This window comes from Nannobrachium achirus (assembly GCF_963921795.1).
Source record: "Nannobrachium achirus genome assembly, chromosome: 24".
NCBI lineage: Eukaryota > Metazoa > Chordata > Actinopteri > Myctophiformes > Myctophidae > Nannobrachium > Nannobrachium achirus.
The window spans coordinates 45433251-45449636 of NC_137831.1; the positions used below are offsets into that span (position 1 = coordinate 45433251).

Genomic DNA, 16386 nt, shown 5'->3' on the forward strand with positions numbered 1-16386 from the left:
ACAAAGCTCTGCACAGAATAATATCCATAAAAAAATCACACCTGTCTCAGAGCTGCTTCTACTGATGTGATCTGAACTCTCACTGAGCCGATGAACATCATTGACGGTCGGATGTTTTAATTGAAATTCAAATCTTCCGCACCGTGGTGACGATGAAAGGTGGAGATGGCTATCTCTTTATCGTAATTGTTGGTCTGATTACATTAGACGTTGCACATATCGCTTGGGAACAAATCAGATAAGACTAGTCCAATCCCAGCGCTGCAGCCAGCAGTGTACAGTGTGTGGGAATGTAAGCAAGGGTGTCGCACCAAATTCTGGGCCCCATGGGTACAAGGATTCACTGCGGGCCCCCCGCACAATTGTTTTGTGCTTTAACTATTGAAAAATAGCAGATATACAAGCTCACAGCACGGCACTTAGTGCCACGCTGTGAGCTTGTAGATCTGCTATTTTTGAAAAATTGTGAACATTAAGTGCAAGTCTTTGAATATTTCAAAGTTTTTTTTTTAAAACCTATTCTATGTCAGTGGTGCTCAAACTGTTTCATGTGAAGGACCCCCAAAATATGTGTATTTGGTCACCGACCCCATCTCAAAATATTTTAGTTCCAGGGACCACCCAGAAGCAAAATTTGAGTTACAAAATTCGCTTTAAAAAAAAATACATATATTCAAAGACACAACAAGACACATTTTCACGATTTTTCAAAAATAGCAGATCTACGAGCTCGAGCTTGTAGATCTGCTATTTTTCAATAGCAGATCTGCTTCCCCCCCCCTTGTGACACTCCTGCTGTAGTAACTGCTGAAGCCTTTATCTATGTGTGGACTTTATCAGGCAAATGTGCGCTGAGCTGAAGATTGACAGTTGGACTATGGAGGAATGGAGATTGCGTTTCTCATTCATTTCTCACAAGTTTCTAATTTCACCTGCGTATCTCTCTCCATCTCTCTCTGTCCGTCTCTCTCTCTCTCTCTCTCTCTCTCTCTCTCTCTCTCTCTCTCTCTTTATCTAATAATTTGAATAATCTACGTAAATAATTGGTTCATGCCAAGCCCCCCTATCTGTACTGTACACCCACTAAGTAATTAGGCCTGTCATACTGATCAAGCAGGATCCCCTCACACCCCCTCCACTCATTATTTTATTCCCTCTGCGATCATCAGCCTGAGCACATTAATGTGAAATACAGCAGGAACAGCATATTCTGACCTTTTTATCACTTGCGAGTTGCAGTTTTGTGTGTGTGTGTGTGTGTGTGTGTGTGTGTGTGTGTGTGTGTGTGTGTGTGTGTGTGTGTGTGTGTGTGTGTGTGTGTGTGTGTGTGTGTGTGTGTGTGTGTGTGTGTGTGTGTGTGTGTGTGTGTGTGTGTGTGTGTGCGTGCGTGCGTGCGTGCGTGCGTGCGTGCGTGCGTGCGTGCGTGCGTGCGTGCGTGCGTGCGTGCGTGCGTGCGTGCGTGCGTGCGTGCGTGCGTGCGTGCGTGCGTGCGTGCGTCATCCACCAGGGGCATTGACAACTCATTCTTATGACTTCCTATCTAGCCAAGATTTATAAACTATATATATTTCCTGAATCTATCTACAGTATATATCTGTTCCTGTGTCTGTCTTTCTTTGTGATTATTTCTGATTGATTGATTGATTGATTGATTGATTGATTGATTGATTGATTATTTTATTAGACAAAAATGGAGAACAGTACAAGTATAGTCAATACAATTGAAATGTAGTATAGTACAAGTACAGTTAAACACCCTGCCTAAAAGGAACATCCCAAATAAGAATAAATGTATCTATCAAATCTGGCTATATCTACTGCATAGTACTGTGTTCTATTCGTCTGTCATTCAATGTTATATGGGACACTTTAATGGTTTCCTGTGCAAATAAGCCAAGTGCTTACTAGGATCTCCTTTTAGTTGACCTTGTACCAGTGACATGTACCGTCATGAAACTGTACCTTTTTCTATGCAAACTTCTAATAGTCTTCAATCAATCAATCAATCAATCAATCAATCAATCAATCAATCAAGACCTTTTACAGTCTTTTTTTATGTTGGAAGCCCTCGGTATTTAATTCATGGACATAATAAATACCAAGCAAAGAAAACATTCAATAATATCGCAGTTATAAAAACAGTGTTGATTTCGTCGACTAAAACTATGACGAAAAAAGTTTGTCGACTGTGTTTTTTTTCACTGATGAAAACTAAATAAAAACGAAACAAAAACTAAGCTGTGGTGACTAAAACTAAGACTAAATATAATTATTTACAATTTCGTCAACAAAATAAAAAACTAGAGACTGGTGGAGAAGACAGTCATTTTATGTTTGGTTGCTCTCAGGTGTTGCGTGCTGAAAATAGCCGATCTACAAGCTCACAACGCATCGCGCTGCGACGCGTTGTGAGCTTGTAGATCTGCTATTTTCAGCACACAACCAAGTGTAAAATCAGTCATTACGATGGGCCTGCCAAAATACATTTTAGTTGACTAAATCAACGGTAGATTTAGTCGCCTAAAATCCTATGATATTTAGTCGACAAAAAAAAAACTAATACTTTTCAGGTGACTAAATTATGACTAAAACTAAATGACGTTTTATTCAAAAGACTATGACTAAAACTAAATCAAAATTTGCTGTCAAAACAACACTGTATAAAAAAACACTATGTCTACCTCTCTCTCTTTCCATCTCTGATTCTGTCTCTCTCTGTCTGTCTCTGTCTCTGTGAAGGCAGGTACCAGGTGTTGATTCTGTCTCTCTCTGTCTCCATCTCTGTGAAGGCAGGTACCAGGTGTTGATTCTGTCTCTCTCTGTCTCCGTCTCTGTGAAGGCAGGTACCAGGTGTTGCAGAGCAACAACCTTCAGATCCACCAGGTGACCAAGGCAGACGAGGGCGTGTACCGCTGTGAGGCCAGCGTTGAAGCCCGCGGCGAGATCGACTTTGTGGACATCGTTGTGGTCGTCAACGGTGAGCTGGATTCCTGGTTGCCTTATACAGAACCACAGGGGTGTCGCACCAAATTCTGGGCCCTGGGTACAAGGATTCACTCACATTTTATGCTTTAACCATTGAAAAATAGCAGATATACAAGCTCACATAGCTCTGCTATTTTTGAAAAATCGCGAACATTTGTGCAAGTCTTTGAATATTTCAAATTTCAAAGGTTTTTTGAAAAACCTATGTTTCTATGTCAGTGGTGGTAAAACCTTTTCATGTGAAGGAAGGAACCCCAAAATGATATGTATTTGGCCACGGACCCCCATCTCAAAATATTTAGTTCCAGGGACCCTCTCTAGGTCGTCCTCAGACGCAAAATTTGAGTTACAGATGTCCGCTTAAAAAATACATATATTCAAAGATTTGCACACGTTCTCATGACTTCTTAAAAATAGCAGATTGTGAGCTTCTATATCAGCTATTTTTCAATAGCTAAAGTATAACATATGGTAATTAAGGCCCCTCCACCTTGGGCCCTAGTAACTCAGTCCCACTTCCCCCCCTTGTGACGCCCCTGGACAGAACCACAGAGTACAGAGCCCACTGCACAAAAGTATGAAGTCATTCCTTGGCTTCTCCAGTTGATATACCGTTACGTATAGAGTTCAATTTGTTTTAAAAACGTATATCCTTGCCAACAATTTTAAACATTTGTACTAACCTTTGAAGATCCACATTATTTTCAACATAATTTCAAAGGTAATCAAGTATTAACCGATATGTCAGGTTCTAAATATTGAAATGAACCTCAGTTCACAGTGTAGAAAACTGTGATGGCACTATTAATGCCGTACTCTGTAAGGGTCCAATGATTTATTCTGACATACAGTATACTGCTTTCTGCAAAGGTCTAGTAAATCATTCTGATGAAATGTATATACTGCACTCTAATTCATTCTGATATATACTGCACTCAGTAAGGGCCCAGTCATTCAATCTGACACTGTATAAACTGCACTCTAATTCGTTCTGATATATAATGCACTCTGCAAGTATAAAGGGTCTAGTAATTGTGGGCTCGCCTGAAAGGCGAGAACACTGTTATCTTCATTAATTATATAGTGAGTTCCGTCGCAGACAGTATAAAGGCAGGGCCCTTAGCCAATGAGGTGCAATTAGCCAGTAGCTATGCCCCTCCCCTAAAAGCTTTTGTCCAATGCTAGCTGAGCAACCGGCAGCTTGCCAAGGCTGTTGCCAAGGCAAACCTTGGCAAGCAGGAAGTTATTCTAAGCTAGCATTGGACAAAAGCTTTTTGGGAGGTTCATAGCTACTGGCTAATTGAGGTGTGGAAAATCTGGGAGTGGTGTAGCTGGAGTATGGGTTGAACATGACTTCACATGACAGTTAGCACGCTGCAGAATATAGTCGTGAGCGAGCCCACACTGTTTCGTTGGAACAGTATTTCTAGTTAATTCTCATATACAGTATTCTTGCACTGAGCAAGGGTCCAGTAATACATTCTGATACATACTGCACTCTTTAAGGGTCCAGTAATTAATTCTCATATACAGTAGCCTATACTGCACTGAGTAAGGGTCCAGTCATTTATCTTGATGTATACTTCACTCCAGATAACATTCAGAAATATCTCACTCCTTTTTTGAGGTGAGATGCAAGTTGTGTCTGAATGACTCTTGAGCTGCAGTCTCTGAACAGAGTTGTCATCTCTGACATTATAAGCTTTACTGCCTGGAGTTCATTAGTAATGCTCTTAATACAGATCTCGGTTTGATTTGACTTGATCTTTCTCTCTCTCTCATTGCTATTTTATGTGAATGGGAACTTTTAATTAATGATGGCTCTGGGCTTTGTGGCCTAAATGTCAAGGGTTTTTTAGATTTTTACAAAGTGCCCTAATTTGTCCTCGTTTATTGAGGAGCTTGAGTCACCTAAAGGGGAACACACACCGGGCGGATAAAATGATTGTCCTTTTTGAGCGGTGCAAACCGCTCCTATGTCCTGCTTTTTTACCAAAATTATAATGTCACTAATGATGATGACATGAGTTAGCCAGACCAATGAAACACTTCGATTCTGTTGATTTATCCATGATGCATCTTTTCTGTCGGTCAGACAGACATCTTTTCTGTCTGTCTGACCGTATGTCAACTCCACATTTTGTCCATTGATCTCATCTCACTAAGGGTCTGTGAAATCTCATTACTATCTCTAGTTTTATACAAATTTCCTATACTAAGGGTCTGTGAAATCTCATTACTATCTTTAGTTTTATACTAAGTTCCTATACTGACAGTGATGTCATACTTGTCATTACTATCTTTAGTTTTATATTAATTTCCTATATTGACAGTGATGTCATACTTGTCATACTCCTCCTCATTAACCACATAAAATGACATCTACCATCGTGTTTGCACCGCTCACTTCGCACGGGTGCGATTTGTCTTAGACTACCAGCTGCCTTTGCAAATCGGTGTTATAAGAATGATGTCAATGGTTTGTGTTGTGTGACGTCAGACCAAAGCTTTGGTCAACCTGAATAAGATGTGACACAGTTTTTAAACGTCACATTTAGTCTGGGCACGACCAAGAGAGGGTCTTTACAGATATGGTGTACTGTGAGAGTCAGAGAGGCAGCGATACAGTATATAAAGACATACAGTAGAGGAGGAGAAGGGATTGACAGATAATATATTAAATTAGTCTTTCCAGCCAGAAAGAGACGAAGAAACAAACGCCTTCCAATTTACAGTCCAAGTAGCAGAGGGTGGTGGCCATGAACCAATCTTCCAAGACACAGGTGTCCTGTTCTGAGTGTCCATGTGCCTTCACGTCTCGGGTCACCCTACATGAAGACATGAAGAGGAGCCACAACCACCTCTACCGTCAAATGATGAGCAATGGACAGCTGCCCTCATCTTCCTATCGGACAATCACCAGCTGTTCAACCAGCCAGCAACAAGGAGACACAGACAAACCGAGATCTCGCGAGGACTTCAACACAGCCAGGCTAAATAAAGAAACATTTGATGACCTACACATGAACGAAAACCTAATTGAGGTATCGGCACAGCATGTCCAGCATGTCCACACCAAAGAAAAACCTTTCCAGTGTAAAACATGTGACAAGGGTTTCAGTCGGTTAGGTCACCTGAAGACACACCAGCGTGTCCACACTGGAGAAAAACCCTTCGTCTGCAAACAGTGTGACAAGGATTTCAGTATGTTATCAACTCTGAAGACACACCAGCGTGTCCACACTGGAGAGAAACCCTTTGTGTGTAAAGTGTGTGACAAGAGTTTCAGTCAGTCATGTAACCTGAAAACACACCAGCTTGTCCATACCGGAGAAAAGCCCTTCCAGTGTAAACAGTGTGACAAGAGTTTCAGTGTGTTAGGTAGCCTGAAGAGACACCAGCGTATTCACAGTGGAGAAGAACCCTTTGTGTGTAAACAGTGTGACAAGGGTTTCAATGTATTAGACAGCCTGAAGACGCACCAGCGTGTCCACAGTGGTGAAAAACCCTTTTTGTGTAAACAGTGTGACAAGAGTTTCAGTGTGTTAGCAACTCTGAAGACTCACCAGCGTACCCACAGTGGAGAGAAACCCTTTGTGTGTAAACAGTGTGACAAGAGTTTCAGTGTGTTAGGTAACCTGAAGACACATCAGCGTGTCCACACTGGAGAAAAACCCTTTGTGTGAAAACAGTGTGACAAGAGTTTCCGTAAGTTATCAGCTGTGAGGGAGCACCAGCGTGTCCATACCGGAGAAAAACCCTTCCACTGTAAACAGTGTGACAAGAGTTTCAGTGTGATAGTTAACTTGAAGACACATCAGCGTATCCACAGCGGAGAAAGACCCTTCATCTGTAAACAGTGTGACAAGAGTTTCAGTCAGTTAGGTACCCTGAAGAAGCACCAGCGTGTCCATACCGCTACCACCCGGCGCCACAAACAGCCTCAGCTCGTACTTGACCCGGATCCACGACTCACGCTCCTCTCTGAAGCAGAGACGAAAAAACAACAATAACAGGAAAAAATAAATCACAGGAAGAATATAGTTATGCTTCTAGCAGTGGGGTCCCGCATGACAGTGAGGTGACAATTTAACACTCTGAGTGCCCATGATGAAACAATTATTTATTTGCTGGGTGCCATGGAAATCTGCGATATTTCCCATATTTCGGAGCATGCGAGCGGAGTTCGAGCGGTGCAGGGCTTTTTTTTGTTGAGCATGAGCGAGCGAGTTTTCAAATGGGTCTGAGCGGCTATGGAGAATTGGAGCGAGGATTTTTCTCCATTCCTTGGAGCGCCAACCCTCCTCCGCTCCTAGCCGATCCTGTTGGGGCCGCACGCCACATGTTTCGCACGCAGACAGTGCAGACTGCAGAGTGCACCCGGGCCAGCACCGCAGAGAGGAGAGCAGACAGAGAATTCCCTTTATCAAGATTTAATTTCAAGTCAATCTACATGTATCTATATCATCCACACAAGTAGGCTATGTTTATAAAAAAAATCGAACCTCGGTTCGAAGTGAAGCGGTGAATTCCTATTCTGTGTTCTAGAGCTATGAAATCTGTGTTCTAAATCTATACATTCTATCTTCTAGATCTATACTTTCTATATGCTTTAGTTCTATATTTTCATGAATTCTGAATGAATGAATGATTTTGTCTGGAGGGCCAAATTATCATGTGAAGCTTGACCAATCCTCAATTCTGCATGCATGGGACAAACATGGGACAGACAAAGCCACACCTTGGAAGCGGCTTTCACCGCTTCCAAAAAAATGCCTACCTTGTGTTAGTTAAGTTATTTATCACCACCAGCCAGTCAAAGGATACAATTTGAAATGCAATTGAGACTGATTTGGTTGAATGAAAAACACACCACGATCGTCGACCTCCCTTAATCAATAACCAACAGGATTTAATATTGCCCGTCTTACTAAACAATGCCTTATATGTTGTCTTTTGAAGGCTAGACAGCTCTCCATCAAGCCAAGGCTCACAGGCATTTGTGTTAGGAACACTTGTGGCAAAGTAGTCCAGTCATGTTAGGGTTAGACCTAGAACAAATTGCAATAGTAGCAAACTCAACTGATTTTGTATCCTCATTATGTCCTTAGTGAGGGAAAAAAAGTCCCAAGGAATCCCACCGGGGCAAAGTTTTGAAAACGACCTATCCACCTTCACTTACTAGTATACACTACAATATAACGGAAAAAATGACTGAAAAAAAAATCTGCTTTAAGTGGGATATGAGGGGTCAAACTAGGTGTTTTTAATTATTCTGAATCCATTGCAAGCATTTGTTTTGCATGAAAAACATTCCTTGGGCTAAAAACGGACCCCAAAAGACTGAAAATTGATGAAAATTGATGAAAATTGACGTTTTGAGTGGCCATTTCTGGCCCAAGGAATGTTTTTCGTGCAAAACAAATGATTGCAATGGATTCAGAATAATTAAAAACCCCTAGTTTGACCCCTCACATCCCACTTAAAGCAGATTTTTTTTCAGTCATTTTTTCCTTTATATTGTAGTGTATAGTAAGTGAAGGTAGATAGGTCGTTTTCAAAACTTTGCCCCGGTGGGATTCCTTGGGACTTTTTTTCCCTCACTAAGGACATATTGAGGATACAAAATCAGTTGAGTTTGCTACTATTGCAATTTGTTCTAGGTTTGGCCTAATTTTGGCCTAAAATGACTGGACTAAAGGAGATGTTGTTTCGGACATGGTAGCAAAATCCTTTTTTTTATTTTGGTTGCTGACTCTGATTGACGACCTTGAGCGGAGCGAGCGCGGAGAGAGAGATGCGCAAATCAAGGTGAGCAACGGAACAGCGGAGGGCGGAGCAGCACGGTGGCAGAGCAATTAGCGAGCGGGACAACAGCCCTGTGGAGCACGGAGTGTCTTTTGTCCCCGCTTCACTCCACTCATGTGCTCTGTTTCGGAGGCTCTGAGTAAAATTAATCTAAGTAAATGTAATACGTGTATTTCCTTTTTTTTTTTTGCAATAGTATTTTCTTTCATTCAGAACAGAAAAATTACAATCGCGGCCATCAGTGATTTTTAACGGCCGGTAGAGAAGGGCTCGTAATAATAATAATAACTAGAAATGGGCTCGCTCGTGACTATAATTTCTGCAGCATGCTAACTGTCATGTGAAGCTCAACCAATACTCCAGCTAACACCACAACCAGAGTTTCCACACCTCAACTTCACCTCATTGGCTAAGGGCCCTGCCTTTATACTGTCTGCGACGCAACTCACTATATAAATAGGCCTAATGCCTTTATACTGTCTGCGACGGAACTCACTATATTGTGGTGGTTCGTTCGGACACCGCCCGCCAGGTAGGCCCTGCATGTCAAAGAAGCGCACCCTGGATGGGAGAGCGAGCCCTAGCAGACCAACACACTGTGTGGGCCAAGTGATTGACGGGCGTTACCTGCCGGCCCACACGCTTCATCAGGCACAAGCGTATGCACCTGTGGGCCCCACCCAACACAGGGGTGCATAAGTACTGAGCTCGCTCTCCCCTTCAGTCTGTGCTGGGAGTCTCTGACAAGCTGATCATGGGCAGACAGGCGGTAAGAGCCACCATATTTCCCTCTCCACCGCATGTTACTGTGTAAAGTGCATTATAGTAATGTTCCTTCTACTCATTACTTCTAGGCATGGACTGGGAGCGGACTGACACTGAGGAGTGTGTACCTGGATCAATGAGGAGCGCAAACCTGACTCACTGTGGAGTGTGTACCTATCACTGGAGAGTGTGTACTCGGCGAGCTGAGGAGAAGGACCTGGAAAAGGAGACCACAGCCTTACCTTCCGGACCCCCAGCGAGCCACCCCTATTCCTATTTTGTTGAGTATATCTCACTTCCCTTAAAACCTTACTAGTATCCGGAAATTCTCTGGCCCCAGGCCCATTATACCCCGTGTTCATTTTATTTAGAAGATAGAGAATTAGACGGATTTGTGTAAGAGCGGGCACCTACTCACCTATTACCTGTCACCTGTGGAAAAGAACTATACTCACCTATTCCCTGTCACCTGTGGAAAAGAACTATACTCACCTATTACCTATGGGAAAGAAATACTTTACCTGTCACCTGTAGAGAGGAACTATACTCACCTAGCGCCGGTGGGGAAGAGAGACTATACAATGGAATTAGACTCGCCTGTTTCCTGTGGAGGGAAACCCCTTTAAAGTAACTCTTACCTACCCCCCCCTGGCCGCCCCACGAAGAGGAGAAACGACAGCCCCGTCCCGGGAAAACCTTGTGTTGATTTATTAAAAGACAATTTCAGTTATTCACATTTATGTTGTTCATTCATGCTACGTTGCATTACAATGCTGTTGTAAAATAAGAACTGTTCAATAAATGCCCGAGTTGGCAACACGGTCTTTGCTCTCTTGTGCCTTGGTTTGGGTTCAGTCTCCACAATATATATATATATAAATAATGACGATAACATAGTGTTCTCGCCTTTAAGGCGAGCCCACAACTGGAAATACACTCTGTCGAGGTGCCAACTTGCTGCGCCTCACGTACAAGCAGGCCACACATGGCCTACTTGTGAATGCTGGTCCTTCATTGGCTGTCAATGATGATGACACCGACAAATATTCACAGAATCCCAGACATTTCAGGGCTACGCTGCCCTACAAAGGCTGAGTGCAGTAACTATGTTTTCGGACACACCGACTTATGTGTGTCACCCAAAGGTCAAATTAGCCTTCATTTCAATTCAATTCAATCTTTATTAGCGGACTCAGGTCCATAGAACAGGGTACAAGACATAAAACACTGTACAATACATAAAAGAAACACAACAGGCAATAAAAAATCAATAAGAAGATGTAAAAATAAATAGTACACTGCTCATAAGGGGGCTTGAAAGTGCCACAATGATGCCGTTAGTAGATACATCCAACCGTTTCGTGAATTTGAACATTACGTTTCTTAAAAGTGCTTCAAAAGTCCTCACTCCAGCAGTGACAAACATCTCACTAGCACTGCCCCCTCTGGGTTTTTTAAGGAGTATTCTCATAGCATCATTATATGCAACTTGCAGCCTATGCATACTAGATTTCTTATAAGATGACCAAAGGTGAGCAGTATAGAGCGGTGTGCAATATGTCTTAAACAGTGACACTTTCACTTTAGTAGAACATTGACTGAACTTACGAGCAATAGTGTTTGCTTGAGCATAGAGTTTTCTACACTGTCTGAAGATATCATCATCATCAGTCATTTGATCAGTAATGAAGTGACCAAGGTATTTGATTTTATTCCAGACTTCCAGATTATTGTCTGATAATTTAAATACAGGAAAATTAAGACGCTTGTCCTCTTTAGTTCTACTTGTTAAAACAGCACTTTTGCTGGCATTGTATTTTATGTCATGATCTACACCATACAGAGGACATTATGTCCAGGAGCTGCTGTAGACCAGCACTACTGGGACTCAGGACCACCAGGTCATCAGCATACATCAGGTGGTTTACAAGTGTTTCCCCAACCATGCAACCAGTATTACAACCTCTCAAGTGAGCAGATAAGTCATCCATATATAAATTAAATAAAATGGGACTTAAAATTCCCCCCTGCCGGACTCCATTGCTAACCCCAAATGGGGCTGATATACTCCCACCCCATTTGACTCGCATGGTCTGGTGGGCGTACCAGTAGGCCAGGACCCGCACAATATATCCAGGCACACCTCTTTGCTTCATTTTTAAGAAGAGCTTCCTGTGATTAACCCGGTCAAAGGCCCGAGATGCGTCAATAAAACACAAGAGGACTGATGAGTTACGTTCTTTGTATTTGCTCACAATTTCTTTGAGAGCAAAGATACACAAGTCAGTACCATGCTTTGCTTTAAACCCAAACTGGTTATCAAACGAATTAATATAATCGACAACTCTATCCAGTAGGATTCTCTCCATTACCTTTGAGAGGATACTGGCTATGGCTATGGGCCTATAATTATCCAGGCTACTGACCTTACCCGCTTTGTCCTTAATGACCGGGACAAGCAACACAGAAAGCATTGAATCAGGTAAAATACCATGAATCATAAAACCAGTAAAACTGATGGATAAAAGAGGGGCTAGCCTCAGACTGGCATTTTTCAGGTGTTCTGCAGATATCAGGTCCATGCCACAAGCTTTATTGTCAGATAATTTGTGCATGGCTTCATACACTTCATGTGTTTTTATTCCTATAGTGTCGTTATTCATGTCTGAGTCTCATGAGACTCATATGGTGTGTACACATTAAGAACAATGAAATCATTATCATTATGCGTATATTGGACCCCAACACACCAATCTACTTCAAGTCGAATAGTCTTTATCACAGCATCAAGTTTCGAGTCCCAGATATAGCCACGCCCCCTGGTATTCTCCCTCTGAGTATAGCCTTACTGAGATCAGTCGTCGATTCACCCACTCCGTGGAATTTAGAATTAAGAGAGTTCAGTTTATCCAAATCTTGCTTAGATAAAAATGTCTCTTGTAGACATAAAATGTCACAGCCCTCCAGTAATTTGTCCACAACTAAGCGCTTTATCCCCTGCACTCTGTCCCATACGCAGGCCACGACAGTTGTAAGACACGACCCGAATGGCCATTAGCAGGCTGTAGTATTGCCACCGTTGGGCACATTACTCTCCCCGAGGGCAAGGTTAGTTAGCGTATTTGCCCCAACCAGTGTGCCTACAGCCTTGCGCGGCTCATAATATCGCCTGACAAATGCCCCTTCAGGCCAGAGCTCAGGCATGTACATTTCACCAATGTCATTACATTCAGCAGTCACTTTAAATGAGGCAAATCTGCTGCGCACATTGTCAATTTTATGACAAGTGACTTCACGGTGAAGTTTATCCTTGAGATACAGCGCCAGTGTGCCAGCGTCTAACTCTGGAGCAAACTTAGTGGCAAATACACTTACAAGTTTAGTCTTAACAGTTTTGATGCTACTCACAACACTTGTGCCAACAATGGATACTGCTCCTCCTGGTCTCTTCCGTGCTGCGGAGGTAGCAGTCGCCCGAGAACCTGAGCGGACAGTGGCGTTCCCCGACCCCTGTTGTGGCCGGCTGTTTTTCACAACTTTGCTCCATGGAGGAGAACTTGCAGCTGTGGTTACGGTAAGCCGTGACACTGATCCATTTGGACCTTTCAGGTCGGAAGCGGAGGCGATCTTCAAGCCGTTCACGGCTCTGTCTTGCCTGCAGGGCGACGGTGCTAGTCTCCCCGCTGACGTGTCGTTCACTGCGGCGCCCAGGTCCCGCGATACGGCGGCTTCCTCGTCCTCCGTCTCGCCCTCGGGGTGTTCCCCCCGGTCCGGGGCACGGTCTGCATGCGACACACGCCCGTCTTCTAGGGCATTCAAACCAGCCTCCATGCCACCCTCGCCAGGTCCAACACCATGGCCAGGACAGCGCTCCAAAGCTGTGACTCTGAGGTTGACTTCCACAGCGTCGGCTCGTACCTGTTCACAAACATCTGTCTGCAGCTGGGTCAAGTGTTTCAGCGCGCCAACCTCAACACAGAGTTGCTCCATTCTCCGCAGTAGGCAAGTGACATCCATGCTGGTGAACGTAACTGGCGGCAGTTCATCCAGGTAATATGAAACAAATCTGGGTACATTCTCCCCACATTCGTTCAGGACTTTGAGACACAATTTGACGTTGTTTGTATCTTTATGCTGGCCTTTATGCGCTATGTTCCTCTGAGTTGTTGCAGGGCACAAGTCAAACAAAACTTTCTTGGAAGCCTCGATCCCGTCTGAATCAAAAGTGTTTGTTTGCCAACAACACTATTTCATCTTGACTCATGGTCTTAATTCTAATAGAGAGAAAGTTCATTAACTCATCCTCCACTATTACTTTGCCTTCCTCAGTTCTGTAGATCTCTGGTTTTAATCGTGATCGTTTGAAAGCGGGAGCTGCAGCAGGAGCTGCCATGCTGCTGTCTGCTCCCTCCGCCATCTTAGAGTCAACTCTAATACAGATGTGCTCAGATTGGGGGATGAACAATTAGCTCAAGAACAGATATACAATCAGTGTAATATCACTTTTATGCCATTATCCAATTTTTTTTTGGAAATTCTTTTACATAGTTACTGCACTCTGCCTTTGTAAGGGTCTTCAAAAAAGGAGGACATCTGCATACTCAGCCGTTTACAATACTTGCACGCTCAGCTTGCGCAAGTAATAAGAACACCTCTGACGCAGGGGCTACAATGTAAGTCCATGTCTAGTAGTGAGAAAAACTAGAAAGATGACTAGAAGTGACTATATTCTGCAGCAAGCTAAGTATCATGTGAAGAGCTCAACCAATACTCGAGCTAGCACCACTCCTCAAATGTTTTTCCATCAATTTCCAATTGCATCTGATTTCCATCAATTTCCAATTCACCCTATTCACGCCCAACCCATTCAGCAACTTCCTGGTGCTGACGTCACGCTTTGAAGGGGAAACCCTGCTAAAAGCCGATAGAGTTAACACAGAAATCACAAATTTAATGCAATTTCCGAATAGTAAAGTATAAAATACGGCTAGCATGATCAAGAACACAAGATAGTAAAAGGCACAAAGCATTATAATTTACTTTACTGTTCGAAATAATGATTTGTTGGCTTTAAGTCCAGTGATTTCTGTGTTAACTCTATGGGCTTTTAGCAGGGTTTCCCCTTCAAAGCTGACGTCAGCACCAGGAAGTTGCTTTGAAATTTGCTGAGTGGGCGGGGTGTGAATAGAGTCTATTGCATCTGATTCACAAATAAAGTGTATCTACAATAAGGTTTATCTAGTGGAAAAAATATAATTTCCCCAGGACTACACACGAATAATATTTGAAGTTATCGACAAGTACTTGTGTGCAAGTTGCAAGTTGACACCTTGACAGAGTGCATCTCTAGTTTGGCACTGTGGACCCTGGACGATTTGACGAACGTACTCCTTGTCATCTTAGAGAACTGGACTTGAGTTACAACTGTACTTTGACCCCTTTCTCGTACACCAAATGTCTTTGCCAAAAATAGCTTCACAGCGTGTTGTCACGCATTGTGAGCTTGTAGATCGGTTTACAACTTCTAACGCCGCTGAGTCGGCTCATGTGACCTTTGCAACGCTCGACACAGCGACTTGAGAAAACACATGGTGACATCATCCAATGGGAAAACCCTTGAAAAAACACAGTGATGTCATCAATCAGGTGATGACGTCACCATCACATAAAAGCCAATGAGGGACCAGTATTCCTTGTGACGTCACCATCAATAAGTGCGACGTGATATGAACATAGAGGGTGATGTCAGAATATTGAGGCATACAGTACAGTATATAAGGGCAATGAGAGCAGCTGTCTATGCCCGTAGCATAGCATATGCCAGATGGACACAAATGGGCATATGTCCGATAAGCTTGAGGATTGGTGGCTTCACATGACACTTTGACAGTAGGAGCGAGATCATTTAGCGACCTACAACCGGGTCGCGACGTGGTCGGTAGTTTTCAGCGACTGGGTCGCTAAATCGAGCGACCGGGTCGCTAAATCACCGACCGCGCCGCTAAATCGACCGACCCGGTCGCTAAATCTACCGACCTGCCTGCAGTTTTAGGTCGGTAGATTTAGCGACCCGGTCGGAAGATTTTGCGCCCCAGTCGGTCGATTTAGCGACCCGGTCGCTCGCTTTAGCGACGCGGTCGGTGATTTAGCGACGCGGTCGGTGATTTAGCGACCCGGTCGGGAGGTTGCGTGGCCTCCACCTCTCACGTCATACGGGTAGCCATAGTTACACCTGGAATGTTGAATCTCCATATATGGAGATAACCTACGCATCACACAAAGTCTGACCTCACCAGCCCATACTTGGGCATGGACGACTTATATCTCCATATACGGAGATGGCCATATATGGAGATACGATGACATCACAGAGTCCACAGCTGATGATGTGGCGTGATGTCATACAATACACAAACAAGCCCTATATAAAGGGGCAATTCTCACCAGGGAAGAGAGCATTGCCTGGAATGTTGAATCTCCATATATGGAGATAACCTACGCATCACACAAAGTCTGACCTCACCAGCCCATACTTGGGCATGGACGACTTATATCTCCATATACGGAGATGGCCATATATGGAGATACAATAAACAAACAAGCCCTATATACTGATGCGATACGATGACATCACAGAGTCCACAGCTGATGATGTGGCGTGATGTCATACAATAAACAAACAAGCCCTATATACTGATGCGGAGATATGAGCAGGGCAAAGGTGTGACGTGTGACGTGTGACGTGTGACGTGTGACCGACCGACGGACGGACGGCCGGTGGAGGTTTTCATAGTAAACTGCTCCCTGACGGTCGCAATAAATGCAACA

At 43.5% G+C, this 16386-nt stretch overlaps 1 protein-coding gene across 1 annotated transcript in view; it reads left to right on the plus strand.

The window, feature by feature from the left end:
* The window catches only part of LOC308280582 (neural cell adhesion molecule 2-like), a gene marked incomplete at both ends in the record, with an annotated part of 169624 nt that overhangs the window by 26014 nt on the left and 127224 nt on the right, over window positions 1-16386 (plus strand). Inside the window, one exon of the mRNA XM_080720911.1 lies at window positions 2840-2977. Coding sequence (XP_080577037.1) covers window positions 2840-2977 — 138 coding nt within the window. The remainder of the gene's footprint in view (window positions 1-2839; window positions 2978-16386) is intronic.